Source organism: Grus americana, chromosome 9 (assembly GCF_028858705.1).
Source record: "Grus americana isolate bGruAme1 chromosome 9, bGruAme1.mat, whole genome shotgun sequence".
In the NCBI taxonomy this organism is placed as follows: Eukaryota; Metazoa; Chordata; class Aves; order Gruiformes; family Gruidae; genus Grus; species Grus americana.
In genome coordinates this window covers 16,346,413-16,367,490 of record NC_072860.1, presented here as the reverse complement: position 1 = coordinate 16,367,490, position 21,078 = coordinate 16,346,413, and the positions used below count along the sequence as shown (strand labels likewise).

The following is a 21,078-nucleotide window of genomic DNA, read 5'->3' as shown; positions in this document are numbered from 1 at the left end:
TGCAGTTGGGGCATAATCAGAATTTGGCAACCAGTCCTCTTGACTCCCCATTCAATCTTGAAAGCTTCTCAGTCTCCTGTTTGGTGTCTCAGGCTTTTGAGAACATCATCCAGGAGTTCGCTTGCGTGATTTGGACAGATGAAATAGCCAAATACAACAGAAAACCCAGCAGATCTTCCTTTTAATCTATAGGGACTCTCGTGCTGCAGTGTAACCCTTTTCCTTTTCTTGCTCTAACTTGTTTTAATTTGCCCTTTGCCCTCCTATAACTCTTATGAATTCTTATATTCCGTAGTTGCACCATGCTTCAAAGAGTGGGTGTGGGGGGTTTATGTGTGTGGCTGCTTTCTTTCTTTCTTTTTTTTTTTGTTGTGTGTTTAGCTGCTTGACTTATTTAACTTGCAGATGATCTGATTTTCTTGTTCTGATTAAAATGCTACCTAACTGGAGTATTTTACCTTGGTGTCTGAAAGTTTGCGTATTCTGATTTTATTGAGCATAACGATGAATTTGGGAGCTAATTTCAACTCCTGGTGCTATTCTGATCCTGATTATTCAAGGTCCTTGTGCCCTACGACCATACTTCAGTGGTTACAGTGTCTGCAGCCTTTCACTGTGGATGACACACAGATGTCCTGTCCAGCCTAACGCTGCCCTCTCAACGCAATAAAATGCTGCATGTCTGAGACGGCTGATAACCATCGACAGGTTACTGTCCTGTAAAGAGTTCAAGAAACAAGGCAGCTTTAATTAACTACTGGAGTTTTCCTCTCCAGTCCCTGCTTCTCCTCCCCACCTCCTCCTTTGTATTTCAATTGATTCCTCATATATTAAAGATTTCTTTTTAATTTTTATCTGACTTTTCAACATTGCTGTACAAACTCAGCACATAAGATTTCTGGACACGCTGCCAAGCTGTAATGCTACAGCTGCTCTTAGCTGTTGAAATCAGGCAAAAAAGTCTTGCTGAAATCTTGCAGTCTTTTTTTCTGTTTTTCCTGATGTAGGTCTTTGTCTTCAGTTATGTTTACATCTCTTGGGAGTGTGAGGGGGTGCCTTTCCAAATCGTCTGTACTTTATGGCTCTTCAGATCTTTGTTGACATTGTGTTGTCCAGCTGGTAATAGGAGAACATAGGAAGCTCTGGGCCTCCATTTTAGTTTTAGGAAGCTGAATGTTTGGGTTATTAATCAATTTGCTTTAAGATCATGGAGTTACAATGTCTCATGATTTCTGGCATCTCATAGAAATGACATTGTATGATTTCTTTTTTCTTTTTTTCCCTCCTGCTCTCTTTGTATGTTTTCCAATTACATGTCAAATAAATTGCTGTGCACAAGCTCAGAGTAAAGAAATGATTGTGTGCAGGGAGGTGAATCTTGAACTTTTTCCTGATTTAAACTGTTTGAATTTTCAAAATAACTAAGCATAGCCTCTAGATACTGTAATGAAAGCCTGCATAAAATGATCTGACTTTCAGAAATTAAGTTGTTTCCTACACAAGGAGAAGAGCCCAATTCAGAATTTTTTGGGGGTTTTTTTGGTGTTTTTTTTTTTTTGGTTAAAATCCTAAAATACAGCTCTAGGGAAGTTGATATTATTTTTATATGCATTGGAAAATACTTACAAATACTTACACAATGTTAATAGTTGTGTGAAGTGGGATGCTCTGTCATTCTGATAATCCTTGAATTAGACAAGCTCTTTTACGTGAACCTGTGGCAGGTGGTAGGAGTCAGGAATTACAGGCATTCCTGCTTTGGGCTGTGCTTGTTTTAAAAGGCACCCTGCTTCTGGCTGAAAAATACTTCTTGCTGAGTTAAAGTAAATGAATTAACCAAGGGGCAAAACTCAAAGTTTAGCTAAAAGGGAAAGCAATTACAGCTGGAGGGAACAACGCAAGTCCAAAGCTTATAGCCTTTATGGGTGGACAGAAACTTGCCCTCATGTTGCTTTTTATGAATTTGTGTTATTCTCCAAACCTACAAATACCTGCATATGTCAACTTTTACGTGGGCAAGAATTCAACAGAACTGTGTCTGAATGGAAACACGTGGGCTGCAGCCTTACTGGGTATGGCTGTTAAAATTGTGCCGGTTGTGTCAACCGAAAGGGTGTAGGTGTGGTGTGATGTACAGACTGGAATAGCTAATCCCAGTGAAAATCACCCAGACTTTCCTCCCTCTCCCCAGTATACAAACCATAGTGTTTTTCAAGTGTGATGGTGTGTATTTGCAAATTACTGACATGCACTGATTTCTCCCGTTCAGCATCAGTAGTGTGTTGTCTCCTAAGCTGGCTGTGGCCAAGGACCTGATAGGCAACTGCTGAAGGGAAGGGCTGCTGCATTAATTAGGCAGAGCAGGCAATTTTTTTAAGCTTGCATATCTGAACTTTAAATGTGGTGGCGTGATTTCAGTTAATCACTTGTGTATGGATTTTTTGAGGTTTTTTGTTTGCTTCAGGTTTGTGTCTTTTTTTTCCCCTTTTTTCTTTTTTTTTTTTTTTTTTTCTTTCTAGCAGGGTGAAATAGGACTCTCTTTTCTTTGGGTTGTGCTTTATGTGTTTAGGTGGTGTTGGAAGGTATCCAGATGACCTGCTGGGGTTATCTTAATACTTCACATGAAATACCTTGCAGGACTAGATATATATAGTCTAAGATTGTAGTATATATAAACACACTTTTTTAGAGGAGGCGTGCCACCTTTGGAAGGAGAATTTTTTTTCTTTAATATTCTTGAATTTAATTTCTTAATATTGCCATGGTCATGCTTATTGTATAGGCCAACAGATCCCAAATAGTTCCCCTTCTAAATAACACTGGAGATAGTATGCAGAAATATTTTTCTCCCTACTTATGGGTGGGATTGAGTTGAGGAGACGTTAAATGTTTGGTTATGCTGCAGCATAATAGCCAGGACAAGAGTTACTGACTCCAGGGCCTCTTCTAGTCCAACGTAGTCAATCACACTGGGAATCTGCAATGCTACTGAGATGTGAAATAGTCTTTTCTCTTCCTGGAAAAAGCAATGACCCGACAGTAAGATTACTCAAAGCAGATTGATGAGTTGTTGGGTTTTGGGTTGGTTTTTTTTAATAGTGCTAAAAACTGTGACACATGGTAATTAGAGCTTAGGAGCTATAGTGCCTGGGAACCTATCTTGGTAATTGTTGATATCTTTGGTTGAACCAAAGTTATTTGCTCCCTCGCTCTTCATATTGAGTATATGGTGCACACTATCATTTTATCTGCGGGCTTCCGAGTGTTTGATGTATTTAGCTGCACAGTAGCTCTGGCTTAAAACCTCTTCAAAATAGATGTATGGGACTTGTTTTCCCTTTTAGAAATGGAGCTGGAGGGAGCGCAGAGGCAGTGAGAGATGCTGCTGGCACCCCAGCTCTCCACGGGGATCTGAACCTGAGCTGGTGTTGAAATGACTGTATGTGTCTTCCTGCCATGGCTTGGGGACCAGAGCGATGTCCGAACTGAGCTCATTCCTCCTGAAAGGAGTGCAGCCCAGTTGTACGTGAGTTGGAAAGTCTGACGCATAAAGAAGCTTTTCGGTCTCTTTTTTTTTTAATGAGAAAAAAGGCTAGAGATGCAAACCAAATCACACCTTTCATTGCGATGAGTGAGTTAGATATCTCTTTCAGCTTCAGCCCTGATCTTAGCTGAGGGGCATGGGTGGAGCCCTTTATTTCTTGGCATTTCTTTTTAATGGCACAAGCAGTGCATCTACATGGGGTATTGTATCACCTGCCTTCTGAGCAACTGGCAAAGCTGCGCAGTCTTGCAGTCAGCAATATCTTGATTAATAATTATGACAGAAGCACTTCTGTTGTGCTCAAGTGCTTTATTTCCACCTACTAAAATCCTTTGCTAGGAAGGTTTGAAAAATTAAGTTGATTTAAATATTTCTTCATGCATTTGAGGTGTCTGTCTTCTGATTTGGATCAGGCACGCTGGAAAACATTTATCCTGCTGCTTTTGAGAGCTGCTCTCCAACAGGAATCTGAATCTTTATCTGGTCCAGCACTGAAATATTGCTATAAGCTGCTGCTTACTAGTCCTGCAACTGTTAGCCTTGGTGCATCAGTTGTGGTGCAGTTAAGGACAAAACACAGAATTAGCAAAGCACCTTGCAAAACCTTGTTGCTAACAACCATGGTAGCATATTAGTTTCATCATTTCTTATCTTTGGAGAATAAGCACAAGTGGTGGTGTTTTGCAAAACTTTTTGAGTAGCTGGACAATGTTCTTTAGCTGCATAGATACAGGGGTAAAAACTAAAATTTTGTCAGTATGTGTGCATGACATAGATGCATGTTCTTTTGGAGATACAGAGAAGGGGCTCGATGGGCTGGAGGCATCTAGGTGTTCTACACCTGAAGATGGCAACTTTTATTTTCTCAAGTGTAAAAACTCTCAAAACTTTTTTCTGGGAGGTTGATAACTGGGTAGTTAATAGCTGGAGCTGTGTATTTTAGGGGATTTTTGGTGTGGAAGTCCCCTTGAAAACTTTACTTGCGTTACTTCCCTCGTGCTCTTGTACTGGGGGTCTCTTTGCAGATCCGTCTCATAATATTATCAATTAACATGACAGGCTCAGAAGCAGGCTGTGTCCAAAGAACTGGGGGTGGGTTATTGCTGCAGGGCAGGGTGAGAAGGGCCCCGGTTTGGGAGGGTTGGGGAATATTCCCTGGCACGCCAGCTCTGCCGTGCGCGGTGGAGCATTTGCATTGCCCTCTTGTGGCAAGTGCCCTGGAGCTGCTGGGGTCAGGAGGCTTTCTGCCTGATGTTGTCCATGGCATTCGTTAGGGACATCTGTCCTCCCGACAGCAGAACCGTGATTAAACAGCGCTGCAGTTTTCAGTCTGGTTTTAATTCAGCAGCCTCTCCAGTGAAACCGTGGCTCTCCTAATCTAGAAGCATGAGTTAGCATGAAAACCTGAAAGTGAAACTGATGGGATGTAGGAAGTGAAACCGATAGTTCAAGATACATTATTGAAACAATGTTGCAAAATACGCAGTCTAAGATCTAATTGTAGCTCTCTGATTATTTGCAGTTAAACTCCCCTGAAGGTTTTTGTAATGCCTCAGTGATATTAATAGTTTCAGAAACTTGATGGAGGGAACAAAATAGAGAACTGAAAATTAGATAATCCATTCTTTCAGCTTTGCATGCATTTCCCTTCTTTCCACCAAATAGCATTCTCCTTCTGCCAGGAGTCGGTGGTGGGACTACAACCTGCAGTTGTTCAAAACAACCCCGCAGCAAAACACGAGCGTATGCTAAATTCAGGGCTACCAACCTGGCAATTATTAATCTCTGAATTAAATGCTGTTGTGTTTCTTTCTGTAAATGGCGAAGGGAGGCTGCGTGTGTGCAAACACCCACCCTGCAGAGACCCCTCCTGCAGGGCGATGCCTCGCAGACGTGCCCGCAGCCCCTCGCTCTCTTTGTTCTCGCCATTCGCAGCGTGGCTGGGGCGAAGGAGGTTTATTGTGGCGGCGGCGGGTGAATTCCTGCGTGCGCCTTCCCCGGGCCTGCTGCCCCTCTAATTGTGGTGTTGTCAGAAGGCGTGTGCCTCCCAAAGCCTTATCTGATTCCTCCAAAAGCCTTGCAAGCAATTCAGATGTTGACCCCTTGAGCGCAAACAACTCTCCGCTGCCTTGGGGCATAGCTTCGAGACGAGGTTTAGTGCTCGTGTGTGTGCAGACCCGGCGGCTGGCTTTGTCACCGGGATGGAGCACCTGCCTGGGGAGGGGAGCAAGGGGCCAGGGAAGGTGAAAGGCTGGTGGGACTAGGAGGGGGAGAAGGAGAGTCCAACAGCTGCTTGTGTCAGCACGGGGATAAGTGCAAGGAGATTAATAGTTATTTAAAGAGCAAATGGGGACATGGCATTCGGCTGTGGCATGCGAGTGTATAAATGCGGTGGAATGGTTGCTCCGCTGGTAACATTTAGACAGATGGTCCCTGGACTGAAAGGAATGAAAAGGATCTTTGATTCTCTTAAGGACATCTTAAATTTTAATGGGGCACTTATTTTTTTTTTTTTTTTTTTAATTGACTTCCAGGCAGCACCTTCAGTGTTTCCAGACTGTGCTGTCTTGTTAACACTGACTGCCCGTTTGGCCATCTTTCTCCATCATCTTAAGTAGCCTGGGATTAGAGGATAGTTTTTAAGTGAAAGCTGAAACACTATTGTTTTGCTGTCTGTATGTCTGAGCTGGTTTAGGAGACTGTTTTCATCACAGCTGTCTTTTCATCATTCTGCTGGTTAGGGAGTGTGTCTGATGCTAATCTCCATGAGAAATTAAACAATTGAATGGTACTTCTACATTTTTGAGCAGTCTTCAGGTCTTATTAGGGTATTCTGGGTCAGGACGACAGGGAGGTTTGGGGTTTTTTTTATTACGTACAAAAGTATTGAGCAGAAAAAAGACTGTTCCTGATGCAGTACACCAGCATTCTGGCTTTTTCCATACAGAATTAGCCTCAAGGGAAAACAAGTACCAAAAGTCTGTTAAATAGGTCTTGGTTGACTGAATAACCTGCAGGAGATGAGACATAACTGTCATCTGCATTCCCAAAGCTGCAATCTCCTTTTGGAGAAGAACAACCAGTCTGGATCACTTTCTTCTGCGTCAACTGTTTAGCATGCTTTGAGTCCAATCACAGATACTTGCTTGGCCACTTAACAGGAGTGTTGGGCCTCTATAAGATCCCTGCTGTTATAGATGGGGAAACTGAGGCAGGGAGGGCAAATGACTAACCTGAGGCAACACAGAGTCACTGGTTCACCCAGGATTAGGACTCAATATGTAATTGCTTTTATTACTCTGCTGCCTGAAGGCCTCAGACAAATCAGAGGCCCATTAAGCAGAACGCTTTTTACACAGCGAGGAGCAATCCTTGCCCTGCAGACCTTGCTGCGTGCAGTAGGCTGAGGGTGGAGGGAGAGGCGAAGTGGCTTGCCCAAGGACACGGCACATCACTGGCAGAGCAAGGGAGGGAACCTGCTCTCCCTTCTCTCTGCAGACCATCCCAGCTCCCAGTATGAAGTCCCCTGTGCCACTTCCCACCACAGCTTGTATTAGCAAGCTGGTCAATCTCTGGAAAGTCTGATGTACCTTGCTGAAGACTCAATAGCACCAGGCTTACCTTGGGCTTTTCATTAAAACCCCATAAAATATCAGCCTCTTCCAGTGAAACAGACACAGAAACCTAAGAGCGAGCTCTGTTTGGTGGCTCAAATTTCTCTACCTCCTCCTCTCTGGAAGGACAGCTGATGGTGTGAAGTGTTTGGGTGTAGGGAGGGCACTTCATCCTTGCAAAGGGACCGGCCTGTTTTTCTCTGTGGCTGAAATGACTGGAGAAACTGTGTGTTAAATGGCTTGTCCAAGGTCCCTGGGAAGCTCAGCAGGTAGCCTGGGCTATTCCCTTTCGCATCCTTGGAAGAGTGATGATGTCCTTGAAGTTTCATTAGGGCTGGTGGGATTTCCAGTATTGGGAAAGCTTTTTGTTATGGGTCTTGCTGTTGGTGCTCTGACTCAAGGAGCTTTTGTTGCTTGGCTGATAATAGAGTTGTCTTTGGAAAAGGAGCAACTGTTGGAAAGAAGAGGGAAATCTGAAGCAGACTGGCTGAAGTACTGAGAGATAAGCGAGCTTGATGGCTCTGGATGGAAGATGTAGGATGGGGGGCGGGGGGGGGCATGAGGTGCTTGGACCCTTGAACAAGGGTAAGAGCCTGAGTCCCTTCCGCCGTGTCTGCTGCTAACTGCAGAACCAGGTGTGTGTATCGCTGCATGTTCCTGCATGACCCCAGAGCTGTTGGGGATGGATACCACAAACCTTTAGGATGCTGCTCTCTCTAAGCTGGGCACAAGCAATGCCCTTCGGACACACACAAGGATGAGACTACATGTACCTGGCTGAATCCTGTGTACCGTTCACCTGCTGCTCTGCCTCCATGGCCAACGCTGGGTCCTTTGGAGGAATAAAAGATTGGGCTAGTTGTGTGACTCTCTCTCCCCAGACTACTTTCCCAGCTTGTTTGTGGTTCAGAATTTTAAAATCGGATACACTGCCTTGATGGATTTTTCTCTAGCAGAAATTGTCTGATGCCTTTTTGAACATATGTAGGCTTTTAATATCCACAGCATTTTGTGGCAGAAAATCCATGTGTAATTATGGGCTTTGTGAAGAACCACTCTGTGTGTGTTTAAACAAAAATCCTGCTCGAGATGTTTTCTTATCCCTCAACTCCTCTATTAAGAGAGCATGAAAATTCATTTCCTATTTGCTTTTTTCCGTATCATTTAGGAATTTATCCACTTCTGTCACACTGCATTCTGCGTCTCTCCTCATTGTCTCTTTTGCATGCTGAAAAGTTGTTACCTACTGCTACGCTACAAGAAAGCATTGAAAGAGTTTGCCCATTCTTGTCACCTTTCTCTGAAATTTGTTCCCCTCTTATCTTTTTGGGTTAGGGGACCAGGGCTGCGCATAAAATCTAGGGCATTAGGCATGAGATTTTTCTGCTAACCTCTCCCTGATCTAACCTTTGCCTTTCTGTACTCCATTCTCTAGCCTTTGTTTTTGATGTCTTCAATTGTTTCATATGTCGTTTGTACCTGGAGGCTACTTCTGGAGCACAATCACATCTGCTGATTTAAGTGCTACACACTGTGCAACTACTGCTGCTTAAGTATGTGGGGAAGCCTTTTGTGCTGTGAGCTACCATGCTACTTGATGAGACCTTTAATTCCTCTCTGCTACTGTCTGTGACCGGTCACTGGGAATTGAGTGTATGGTCTAACCTAGTTAAGGGCTATGAACCTCTTCTCCAGTGAGTCACGCTTCGGTGCAGTTACTACTTGAGCTAGAGGTCCTAAATGTCACTGTGCATAGTAGGATTGGATCCATAAGAAGAGGAGCAGTCTGTGTAGAACATGAGAGCATCAGAGCTGATCTAGCTTTGTACAAGCTAGAGCCAGTTGCACTGTAGTGAACCCGTTGATTTTTTTTTTTATCAGGTTATAGCAGTCTCTTCAAAAGGGTCTCGGTCTGGGTGTTGCTAGACATAGGGAGCCTGTCTCCTCGTGATGGCTTGCTGCCCTGCGAATCACCTCCTTGTTATGTGCAAGCTCTTTTCCTATATCAGCTGTTCATCTGCTGCGCGGTCGTGAGAAGCTTTATTTCTTTCTGTTTCAGTCACCGATGTAAAATGGGGTATATCCTTTGCAAATCTCCCTTCTCTTGGTGTGACACATGTTCAATAGTGCTGAGATCATGCTGTGCATCCTCCATGGTGAAGGCCACGCCATGGCTAGCCAGCCTGTGCTAATGTTGCTTCTGTAACACTTCTGTGCATCTCTTTGCCTCTAGCCGCAGTACACGAACCTGGGGCTCCTGAACAGCATGGACCAGCAGATACAGAATGGGTCTTCCTCCACCAGCCCCTACAACACGGAGCACGCACAGAACAGCGTCACAGCCCCCTCGCCTTACGCCCAGCCCAGCTCGACTTTTGATGCCCTCTCACCCTCCCCAGCCATCCCTTCCAACACAGACTACCCAGGACCTCACAGCTTCGATGTATCATTTCAACAGTCCAGCACAGCAAAGTCAGCAACGTGGACGGTAAGGATGCAGCATCGCTTTGCTCCTTCTCTGGCTGTAGTCCTGATACCAGTAGTGACATTTTTTGTATGATACATATCCAGGCTTGTGCAAGAATGGAGTGACCTGTGTCCTCTTCAGTGTATGACATGTCACGCAGAAGGGAGAGATTTATCTTGGCTGCTCTGGGAGGGTGCGGTGGGAATTTAACCCTCAATAATATCACTAAATCCCAGGTGAATAAAACACCTTGCAAACACTTTCCTAAAGACTGTGCGTGATGACAGTGGCTCTCCGTTTGGGTCTAGCAGGTGTGCTAGAGTAAAACGTTGGGTGGGCATAAGCATGGCTTCAGTGCTACCCTCTGCTTTCTTTAGCATCCGTGGGTTTTGTGTGAGGTTTGGCGTGTGGGGCCATGCCAGCAGGATGGAGGTGGTGCTTCCCACTCCGACCCATGGAGTGTGGGGCTTTCTCCATGTCCTTCCCCTATTGCAGCTGGTGTCAGAACTCCAGCGTCACCAGGTCAGGTCAGCCCTGTGGTGTTTGGGTTGTTTGTGTGTGTATGTATATATCTGTGGTTTTGTTTGGTTTTTTTTTTATCTTAACACTCTGCTCTTGCTGTCAGAATAATCCCTTTCTTATTTAAAAAAAAAAAAAAAAAACCAAACCACAACATATGGAGCTTAAAACTTGAAGGCCAGCTCTTGATTTTTGGTGGAGCTGTCTTTGATTGTTGAAGTTGTAGAAACTTCATAGCCCAGGACACAGCACTGCTAGAGCTGTACGTCCTGTTGTGATTTAGGGCTTTAGGGTAGAGATGTTTGCAGTGGAGAATATCACTGTCTTAATGATGTTCAATATTTTCCTTCCTCTCCTTCAGGCATTTGGAGTAGGTGCAGTGAATAATGCCCTGCCTCATGCTACCTGAATAAAAGCAGGGACTTGATTTATTTTTTAAAATCTTTTTCTTTTTAAAAAAGAAAAAAGATATGCTTTTTACCAAAAGCTGAGAGCATTAAAATAGTGAAATACTGTGAGTGGTTTCTTTTTTTTTTTTTCTTTTTTAATCCGAGGAACTAATTCAATCTCAAATTTAATACAATATAGCAGGAATTGCAACTAACAAACTCCCAGCCACTGCTGCCAGCAAAGCAGCAGAGCCCGTGTGTTCCACTCTGGAAAAAGATGCTACATAACAATAAACCACTGTAAGCTTGCATCCTTTATATTTTAAAAGCCTTTTCCAGTAAAATTTGTCTAAAACTGGTAACAATAACTTTGTTCAGAAAATTGTGTTAAATGGGGTTAAAATGTGATAGGTCTGCTCAAGACCTATTTTTTCATTTGTTTGTGCTTAAAAGGGTGAAGGATTTTTAAGTGATGTTGAAATTGCACCTTTTCCTCATCCGCATTGCGAGTGATGCCCTGCTATAGTTCACGCTTGTTTTCACGTCCAGGTTTCTCCCCTTACACTACACGCAGTATTTATTTTCACTTCCCTTTAGGTAAGGAAATTGTCGGTCAGCTCTACTTTCCATTTCTCAGTGCAAGAAAATGCTGCCCTTGGATTTTTGCAGACTGGTCTAGAGAGGGTCCTTTGAAGGAGATATGAAAAGACATTCTCTTTTGATACATACGGTACAAAGAATTATCTAATGCAGCTGCAGGGAACCAGAGCATTTGATGCTGTCCTTTCAACTGCGGAAAGCGGTCTTTTGAAGTGAGGTTTGAGTGTATGTAGAAGGCTATTCCAGCAGACCTGAAGACAAGGGAGCTACTCATGAGCCTGAAGTTAAGCAAGACCTTGAGATGTTTGACTGTAGTGATAGTGGCTTTTTGGGGTAGAAGTGGAAACTGAGGTTTAACGTAGATTTGGGTAAAAGTCAAAGATCAGATTACATTCTGGCTTTTAAAAAAATAAATAAAATTGCTCCTTGGTGACTACAGTTGCCAAATGTGTGGAGTCCAGGGGCAGGCATATTTAGCTTCCCCTCGTTTTCTTTTGCCCTGATGTGGACCACTCTAACAACAGTTGAAGGTCTGCTCCCTGTACCTGTTGCGGTCTGTCTAGGGATAAGTCCATGTCTCTTACTAAAGGAATGGGCTCCTGAACAGCTCTCTGATCAGGGAGGAGCGAGCATGGTCCAGGTGTCCCTGGGCTGAGCCAAGTGACCTAGATTTCGCTGCTCGTGCAGGGGCTGGCAGTGCACTGTACCTTCACAGTGGGTGATGACAGCCTTGCGGTGGTGGCTGGCGACCTTCAATCAATACGCCTTTCACAGTAGAGCATCTTCCCATCTTCGGAGCTCTGCCCTTCTGCTAATTAATCCACCAACTCATTTCACATGGGCTCTTAAGCGGTTGGTAATATGCGTTCGGCAGCTTTATCAGTGGGGTGGGCGGGGAAGGACGTGAAGGCTCTTTCTCCCGCTGCCATCCTGAGAAATGTGGAAACATGCGTGAAATGTTGATGAAAGAAGGAGCGATTGCCCCATCCTCTCAGCTAGAGCAAGTTCTCGGAGTTGCTCATCCCCCCACCATGTGACTTCATATACTTTGATTAATGCCTGTCGTCTTTTTTTAATGATGGATTAGGAACTTACCCAACTGGAAGAGTTTCTTCCACTGCAGTGACCTATTAAAAGTTTAATTACTAGATGGCCCCACCCTTATTAAGAGTCCAAAACTTGAAAGCCTTGTTTCTTAGTTCTCCCCCCCTGCTCTTGCCATTCCCCAGGGCAACAGTATTAAGTCAGGAAATCCATTGTATCGCACTTTCCCCCGTTGGGGAGTGGATGAGCCGGGCTGATGACCCACCTTGCCCTGCTGGGAAGGCTCAGTGGTGACTGGCAGGGGATCTGCTGTCCTGGCTGACAGTGCGCTTCACTGGAGCTTCTCCGAGCTTCTTCTGGGCTGAGTCATGTCAGATTAGGTCATGGGAGTGAAGGCTGTGGGCTTGTAAGAGGACTGGGTTATTTCTCTGTCACTTTGTGTGTTTAGCTCCCAATCTGTGTGCTTTGGAGGCAATAATCTGGAATAATGTGTAGATCCCCAGGTTACTTCTAGAGGTGGGGTAAAGGAGAGACTCGTGGAGTACCTAAATGCTACGTCTCTGAAAACAGCCCTAAAATAATATTTTTTTTTTCCCAAAACCTGGTTTGGGGTTTTTTTGGTTGTGGGGTTTTTTGGGTTTTGTTGGGTTTTTTTTCAACTTCTCCAGACTCTTTCTATGGGGCAGGCTTATTGTCCCAGGACAGCGGGCACCGGGCACCCTTTGCAAAATCAGCAGTATTTGAATAAGATAGGCTGGGAGAGAGAGAGAGAAAGGAGTGTAACATTGGGACTGCTTCTCTGCTCGAGTTTGTGATGGGCTCCTTTTTGTGGGGGGGTGGGGGGAACCTGACCAAAATTGCAGAGAGAAACACTAGGTGAGAGGGTGATTTCATATGTATGAGCACTTCACTTTGAAAACATTACAATTTTTCTCTCTGAAGTCTTTCATGACCTTAAGTAGGGATTCCAGTAAAACATGCTGTCTAATCAGGTTAGCTCTTCATTTGTATGCAATGTTGAACTAATTAATGATGACAAATTGAGATTGGATTGCAGAGGACTTTATAAGCATCCTTGATTATTTTTTTAATTAATGACCTGAGAACACAAGTAAGAATATAAGCAGGTTAATCAGTCTTTTCAGAAGGAAAATCTTTAACAATTGAAACTCTACTGAAATGTTTAAAAGCAAAAGCCCTAATAGTCTGAATTGAACAAAGTTTCTCACATGCACACTCACGGTACGATAAATCCTTCTTGAAAACTATGCTGGGGAGGAACAAGCAATTAGCATCTTGTAATGCTGAGATAGAGAGTAGGTAGTTGAGGTTGAGGGAGAAGCCCTATGAATTGGGTGAAGTAAGGAACTTATCCAGAACTGTGTGTCACTTATTGTGGGATATTTCCTTCAAGAATTCCCATATTCCCGTGCCTCGCAATATCTTCTCCCATTTCTGCAGCAGAAGAAAATGAGACATTTCAAAAGTATGCCACCTCAGACTTCCCCCCCGCCCCGTTGTGGAAGTAAGTTGTGTGCCGATCTTCCCCACCTACTCTGAGTGCAAATAAATAAATAAACAACTTCACTGGCTTTTCTCCCTAAAAAAATATTTGGCAATCACCTGTCACTAGCAGAACCTGTTACATGGGGAAGAACATGATTGCAGTAGGAAAGTAAAAATTAAAAATGCATGTCAAGGTAAGTAAAAGTTAACATTACTGCCAAACGCAAGCTATCAAAAAATGAATCGGATCCACCCATCCCCATAAGCAAGATACCACCTTATAAGTCATGAGACTCTTTTTAAAAGACAAACAGGTTCTTCTTATTTTCCCCTGGGACTTTGAGCCTTTAGGGTGCATCTACTAAATCTTTTAAAGCTTTTCTTGGTAGTCATGAGTGTTAAGGAAAAAGAAGGGAGAAATAGCTTTAAGTTTTTTTTTAAATGAAAACTGAAATTTACTTGCAAATTTTTGATTCTGCTGAAGACACCCAGCCCTGCAAGACTTGCATAATTCAGGTGTTGGCAATACCTGAGTTTAGCAGTTTATTCTCGTGCCCTGCAGTAGGCTGGAGCTGAGCTGGGTTGGTCCTTGCAGGGCTTTGTTATGAAACGTGGAGCTCTGCAAAGTTGCAATCCGTGTTCCAGTCAGCTTGCTGGTTCTCCTGTTCTTGGTAAACTCAGCTGTACCTACAGCTATAAGAAAATGCTCAGATTTCAGACTCTCTTAGCTAGCAAAGCTGGATAACAGCCTGTGCAACATGCATGAAAGCAAGTAAATGGGTTGTGCTGGCTGGGGTTAGTGGATTTGGAAAAGCTGCATTTTAAGGAAGGTGAAAAGAATGCACTTAAATTAAGCTACACGAGCAATAATAGGTTTTTGTGGTTAAGAGTACAGATTCCTTGGCTGGGCTATCTCAGTCTTCTTCTTTCAGATTGATTCATTCCATTTTCATTTTAAATATATTCTGTGTCCTGAACCACCTTGTAAAATTGGGAAACTTTTTCCCAATCTCTATAAAATGAATTAGAGGACCGTGCACAAGCACAGGGAAGCAGTGAGAAGGCAATTAGATGTGTGCATTGCCTTGACTCAACAGTCCTTAATTATGTGTTCAGTGTTCTCTTAAATAATCTGTTCAAATAGCACACTGTTTCAATAACACTGGTAATGTCCAATATTGTCCCAGCTGCTGATTATCTCTCTGCATCATATGTGAAAACTCTTTTTTTACAGGCTGGTGACTCTCCCAAAGAATATACATGTGGGGCTGTGCTAAGTGTTCATGTGAAATCTTAGCTTTATTACTCCTTGGTGGTGTGTTGGTCAGTGCACTTTGAGCTTTCCAATTTTACCTTTTAATATTATTTTTAAAGCTGCTGGGAGAAGGGGAGTGGAAGTGGTCTTGCTACAGGATTTTGAATTTCCCTGTCATGAGAGACTGCTAGTTAGTAATGATGTAGGCTTTAGCTGTTTGCAAGGGGCAGCTGAGAAGGATCCTTGTAAGAGACTCATTTATGCAGAGGGTATGCAGACCTCGCCAAGCACTGAAATCAATCACCTCTTGGCCACTCTGCTAATCCTTTCATGCCTCTAACTGTAGGCTTTCTCTTCAGCCCAGCTGGTTGCCCAGCAAAGTTAATTTTGCTGGTGATAACCCCCCTTGTTACAGCAAGAGTGAGGAAGGGAAATAACGCCTGTAATCCAAAGGGAGAGAAGCGATCTCGGAGGAGGAGGAGGAGATGAGGTTGCAGCCTTCGGATGTACACGCTGTAGGCTGTGAGAGCTGATGCAATGGTGTGAGCTAAGGGCTTGGCTCCCCACTGATCTCAGCGAAGCAGGAGCGCTTCCATATTTGGGCATTTGTTTCAGGTGAGAAGTGGTTAAGATTTGGCTTCCTCAAGCTCTCTGCAGCCGTGCCTGCCCGAAGAGGTTGTTCCCAGCACACGCAAGCGGGGAGGCAGGGCGGGTGCCGATTGCCACCATCGTTCTCGTGCACGGAGAGGTTGTGGTTGCACTTGTGAAGTGTGTTTCCCTCTGTGGGATATTACAGGGCCTAACACTAAGGCTGTTGAAACATATGTGACTTGTCCTAGGTCATCTACCTGGAAAGAGAGGAGCTGGGCTTGTTGTCTTTGAAGGAGGTGCCTTTCTCACGGCAGGGAGGTGTTTTCAAGCTAGCGAGGCTGGGAAGAACCAGTTCACCTGTGAGAACCAGCCAGGAGGGGCCTGCTGGCTTCTGTTTGGGTTTTTATGCTTGAGTAGAAGGAGATCTGACTGCCTTAGGTTCCCATTAGAACGTAATTGTGCTTTTTTGTCCCTAATCTCTTTGTCATGTATATTTTGTTTTTCTTAGCAGTCATCTGTTACTCCTTGCAAGCAACTCTACAGATCTGTGTAATAGTTTCTAGAAAACGTCTTGTGATATAAGCTCTCTTGGTTTTTTCTTTTCCTTTTTGTACCTTATTTTCTAAAGCCTACCAAGGCAATGTAGCCCTCTATATGAACTGCTGTCGCTGTAGCGAGGACTTCTGCTACGTGCTCTCTTAGACCAGCGCCCTCCATGAGGACAGAGCTGTGCTGTGGTGTAAGAGCACGTTGTAAGGGGCAGCCGGTACCCCACGTGGCTAGCGATGCCCAGGAAGGATGAGAAGGGAAGTTATGTGCTTACTGATTATATGAAATTATACCTCTTGGCACTGGGAACAGAAAATTTGGGTCTCCTGACATGCAGTGGTGTGTGCTTCGCTCTTCAAACAGCGCAGTTAGTGTTGGGCATCAGCATGCCCGACCTGCTGAGAGACAGCGGGCTTCAGGTGGTGTGAATGTCCTTCCCTTCCAACTAGGATTTAGCCTCTTGGTTGCTATGTTTGTGGCTGATTGTCTCCCAGTGTAACAGGAGACCAGTTAGAGCTCGCTGCATGTCTCCTAGGATCTGCAAGTGAAAACCACTGAGGCATTGGGGTCAGACATATGAGGATGGAGAAAGTAGTCATCAGGAGGGGTTGTGTCCTCCGCAGAGGCAGAAGTTCCCTTTGCTGTTTTGCACAATTTCTAGTTGTACTGGCATCACATCTTTTTATTATTTTTTTTTTTCTTCAGAAAACTTGTTTTAAGGTTTTAATTTTTTTTTAAGAAAAAGAGAGAGAATTAAGTGCAAGAAACTTTTTTTGGTTCTTAATGAGAATTTTTTTTTTGTCTATGTGAAGAGGAAAAAGTGTTAATTAAACATAATTTTCATCAATGCAACTTGCACAAAAAAGCCCCACCTACTTTCATGAGAAAGGAATAAAGAGAATCATAATCCCGGATTAGGTATCTTTCACTACACATATATAAAAACAACACCGTGTGAAAAGGGGGAAAATATATATGTATACACACACACACCAAACATACCAATGTGCCTCCAGCAGTATTACCAAAGGAATTAACTTTACAAGAAACAGCCACAGCCTGGAAAGAAGCCATTTTTTCAAATAAAAGCTGAATGAGACTTGTGGTTTCTGAGAACTATGAGAAGGAAGGGTTAAAAAAACATTTACAGATAAGAATAGCTGATGTTGGGAGATAAGTGAGCGTCTTGAAGTAGGGGAGGGTCACTATTTAAATCGCCTTTTCTTTCCTTTTTTTTTTTTCCTCCTCTTAGTTTAAAATTGGCTTCTACTAAGAACAACATGTAGGATTAATGTAGTACTTTAAACCTTCAAAGTGCTGCACAAACATTACCTCCCTAATCAGCAAACACCTTTGCTTAATAGGCAAATCAGGAGCGCAGTCGCCATTTTAGAGAAGGGAAACTAAGGTGCCAGAAGTGCCAAAATTTCCAAACTTGTAGGGTTTTTTGGAGTGGGGTTTTTCTTTTCTTTTTTTTTTTTTTTTTTTTTTTTGGTAGTGTTCAGCACGGGGACTGCCTCTAGGCTGGCTTGTAAAAGCTGCTGAGCTCTCCTGGATTTCACAAGCGCTAAGCATGCAAAGCAGCTCGGCAGAGCTCAAACGCCGCATCAGCAGAGTCGCCTCCTTACCTTTGCAGAGGTCACGGCACGCTGCGCCAGAAGGGAGGCAGCCCATTCCGGGGCAAGGAGGGTTTCCTAAAAAGTTGCCAGTTTACCCCACACCATTGAGCTGTATAACTTAAGCTGCATCAACTGTGCACTGTTGGAAGATATTTCAACCCCGCAAAAAACTTCGTGGAAAAAAAAAACCAAAATTGCGTGACTGTTTTAATAAGTTACTTTTGGGTAAAGGTTTTCAGGTAGGCTGGTGCAAGAGGTATTGCTCACCTTGCAGACAGAGACCGCCCTTGGAGACGATCATTCCTTTCCTTAAGTCAGCTGAAATATTGCAGTTGTCATAGATACTATTTCCCTGCCAACTTGATGCAGAACAAGCAGCAGTTCGGTGGTGTGCTGAAGCAAGGATAATTTTGTGTGTGTTGCATTGGCGGTGCTCTGGACACTGAGGGTTCAGCTCCAGTACTTGGCAGACCATATGCTAAATGAAGAAATGTCCTACTCAGCTTAAAAAAAAAAGAGGTGTCCTGAGTAGGGATGGCTTCTGTATAGAAAGAGCATGAACTTTATTATGCAATGGAAATCTTTTCATGAGGTTTTGCTATGTGCAGGTGTGTCAGATTTGTTATTGTAAATACAAGAGGATAGCTACCCAAATAAGAGCTTAGATCCTCTTGCAAATAGACCTGAGTATTGATACAAACTTTATTGTTTCCAGTTGTTAAAGATAACACTTAAACATTGGAGCAAAACTCTGTGGAGCCACAGGAGGTGAGTGCTATTTCTCCCTCATTTTTTTTAAGACTTATTCTGTGAGAGTGCCTTTCTTAAGGAGAGCAAAATACTACCTTTCTGATAAAAAGGAGTGGCTTATGATCTGCTGATACATTTTTAGCCACTGAAATTCATCTAAATTCAGCTTTACAGAAAGCTGGAAACTGTGCTAGAGGAAACACAGGAAAGCAGCACTCGAAGGCTGACCTGTCTTTCCTGAACGAATGAGACGGGACTTGGGTCTAAATTTTCTAGCTCTGTTGTTTTCCCCGTTAGCCGTGATGGTCATGCTGCCTCGCAGCGCTGGGGAGGGCAATGCCCTCCCCTGAAAGAGGAGGAGAGGGGAGCATCCCTGCAGGGGCCACTGCTCGGGGGTCTCCTCTCCCCTGTCGCGCGTCCCGGGGTGCACTGTGCTTTCCCCCTGGGGCGAGAAGCCGTGCTGCCTGGGGCTGCCCTGCTAGGGAGCAGCACCGACCAGCAGCGGATTTGGCTCTGAGCCCAGCCTCAGAGCAGCTCCTGCCCTGTCATTTAGGTGTAATCTGGGTAACGTTGTGTAAGGCATTCCCTCTGCCTCCGTTCCTCCTCTTCCTCCTTTCTACACACCCACCCTCAAATTTGGGACTGTGTCACCATAATCCCATATTGTAAAGTACTTAGACCCCTGATGTGAAATGCCCGCGGTGGGCAGCTGGGGACTGCTGCGTGCTGTGCACACCGTCTCGCTAGCCTTAGCTTTCAGACCTCCTCTTTTGACTTATTTACAGGACACTAAAGTGTTTTTACAAACTAACTTCTGAAGGAACCAAAACGTAGCTTCAGGCTAAAGCTTGAAACTGCCCAAGTGCCGGTTGGGTTATTGCTTCCCCTGCTTGAGATCTCGAGCTGTGCTGGCATCAGGCCCACCAGGTCTAAAAATTACTGGAGCAGAGGTTGTTTGAGGGCTATGGCACGAAGGAAAGCCTCTTCCTGTTATGTAGCCGGAGCACGATGCCGTACCAGCACTGCTATGTTAGCTGCGGTGCTGAGCCTCAGCAAACTCACCCTGCCACTTGTTGGGGCTTATTAGCTCAACCACATGAGCTGTGGCTGGGAGCTGACTCGCTCCTGACCTTGCAACGGGAGCAGAGCGAGCCACGGTTTGCTATCGAACCTGCACCCAGAGCTCCTTGGATCCCCTTTAAAATGCAGGGCTGGAAGGGATTCCCGTGGGGAAGGGACGGGAGTGGTGCCGCTGGGCTCGGTGCCCAGCCTGGAGGGTGTTCATGGGGCAGGCAGCACACCCGCTCTGTTTGCATTTGAGCGTCAGCATCGCCATGGGTGGGAGAGAAAAAGTCTTCCTGTGAGATGTTTGTCGGGTGGCTGAGCACTGAATGACACCTGCTCATTAATCAGTGAGGTGGCGGCTGGTTTGGTGATGAGTTCCTTGTCTCCCATCTCTTCTGGTGCAGACTGCTCATGCTACTCATACTTAGTCACTTTATAGTTTTTTGACCCATCCTTGGTGGATTCTTGTAGGAGTATGAGCAAAGGGGACTCCAACAAAAAACAGTGTGTGTATTTCTAGATATCCTGCTAAGATCTTTCACGATATTGGCACCCATAAAGGAAGTGGTGACACCCCTAGGAAAAGCTTCAGAAGAGTCATCGTTAGCTCTGTAAGGTTTGACAAAGACAAAGCTTGTGGACTGATCACTTTGCGATACAGTTTCTATGAGGAATTAATAAATTTGACCTTTATTTGGCATCCCCTTTGTGTGGTGACTTTTCTAAGTCAACTTTGCCGATTTCCTTTCCTGTGCTCAGGAAGGGCTCAAAAGGGCTGCAGAAGTCGGAGTCTGTCATTCCAGGTTTGTTTTTCAGCAGACTGATCTGTGCAAGATGCTCATGGGGGGAGCTGGGTTGCTCCGGTGCTGCTGGCGTTCAGAGGGACCGCTTCCCATGGTCCCTGGCCAACGGGAAGAGCGGCTCCGCAGGGGAGCTGGGTTCCAGGTTGAATTTGCAGGAACACACACCGGAAGAAAACCACTTCCATGCTGCATGTCTGATGTTGCGAGTGCAAAAATGCTCTGATGCTGTTAGCCACCCTGCTAATCACAAGCAGTTTTTAATGGGGCTATTTTGTTTCAGTACACTGATATTCTGATTCATGGTGCAACTTATTTCAGGAATGCTTCCTAAACAGAACTCATGGGGTCTTTCTCAAGTGGGGTAGCTTGGTAGCATTTTAACGGTTGATAAAGCACATGGCCAAGATGGACTCTGTTGGTTCGTGATTGGGAATGACTAACTCGTGACCACTTCCCTCTCCACCGCACAGGTCTGAGCTGCTGCCAACCACCCCTTTGCCTCTGAGAGTCAAACTCCTGGGGTACACCTTACCTTGGACCCCCCCGGATCATGCCACATCTGCAGTATGACCCCAGCGTAACCTGCTCGCTGGGGAGGTCATCCTTTCCTTTCTCTGCTCCCGGGACAAGCAGGGCTGAGCACGCGGCAGGCGCTGACTGCCGGGGAGTGGTGCAGGATGGGCAGGTATCCCTGCGTGCTGGGGGCTCCCCGGCTCGGTGCAGCCTGCTGCCTTCAACCTGCCTGGCATGGCTCGGCAAGGGT

At 44.8% G+C, this 21,078-nt stretch overlaps 1 protein-coding gene across 5 annotated transcripts in view; it reads left to right on the top strand.

The window, feature by feature from the left end:
- Window positions 1–21,078, top strand: part of TP63 (tumor protein p63) — a 106,608-nt gene that overhangs the window by 45,351 nt on the left and 40,179 nt on the right. For all 5 annotated transcript variants that reach the window (XM_054835905.1, XM_054835904.1, XM_054835903.1 and 2 more), the window contains one exon: window positions 9,392–9,646. In XM_054835905.1, coding sequence (XP_054691880.1) covers window positions 9,392–9,646 — 255 coding nt within the window. The remainder of the gene's footprint in view (window positions 1–9,391; window positions 9,647–21,078) is intronic.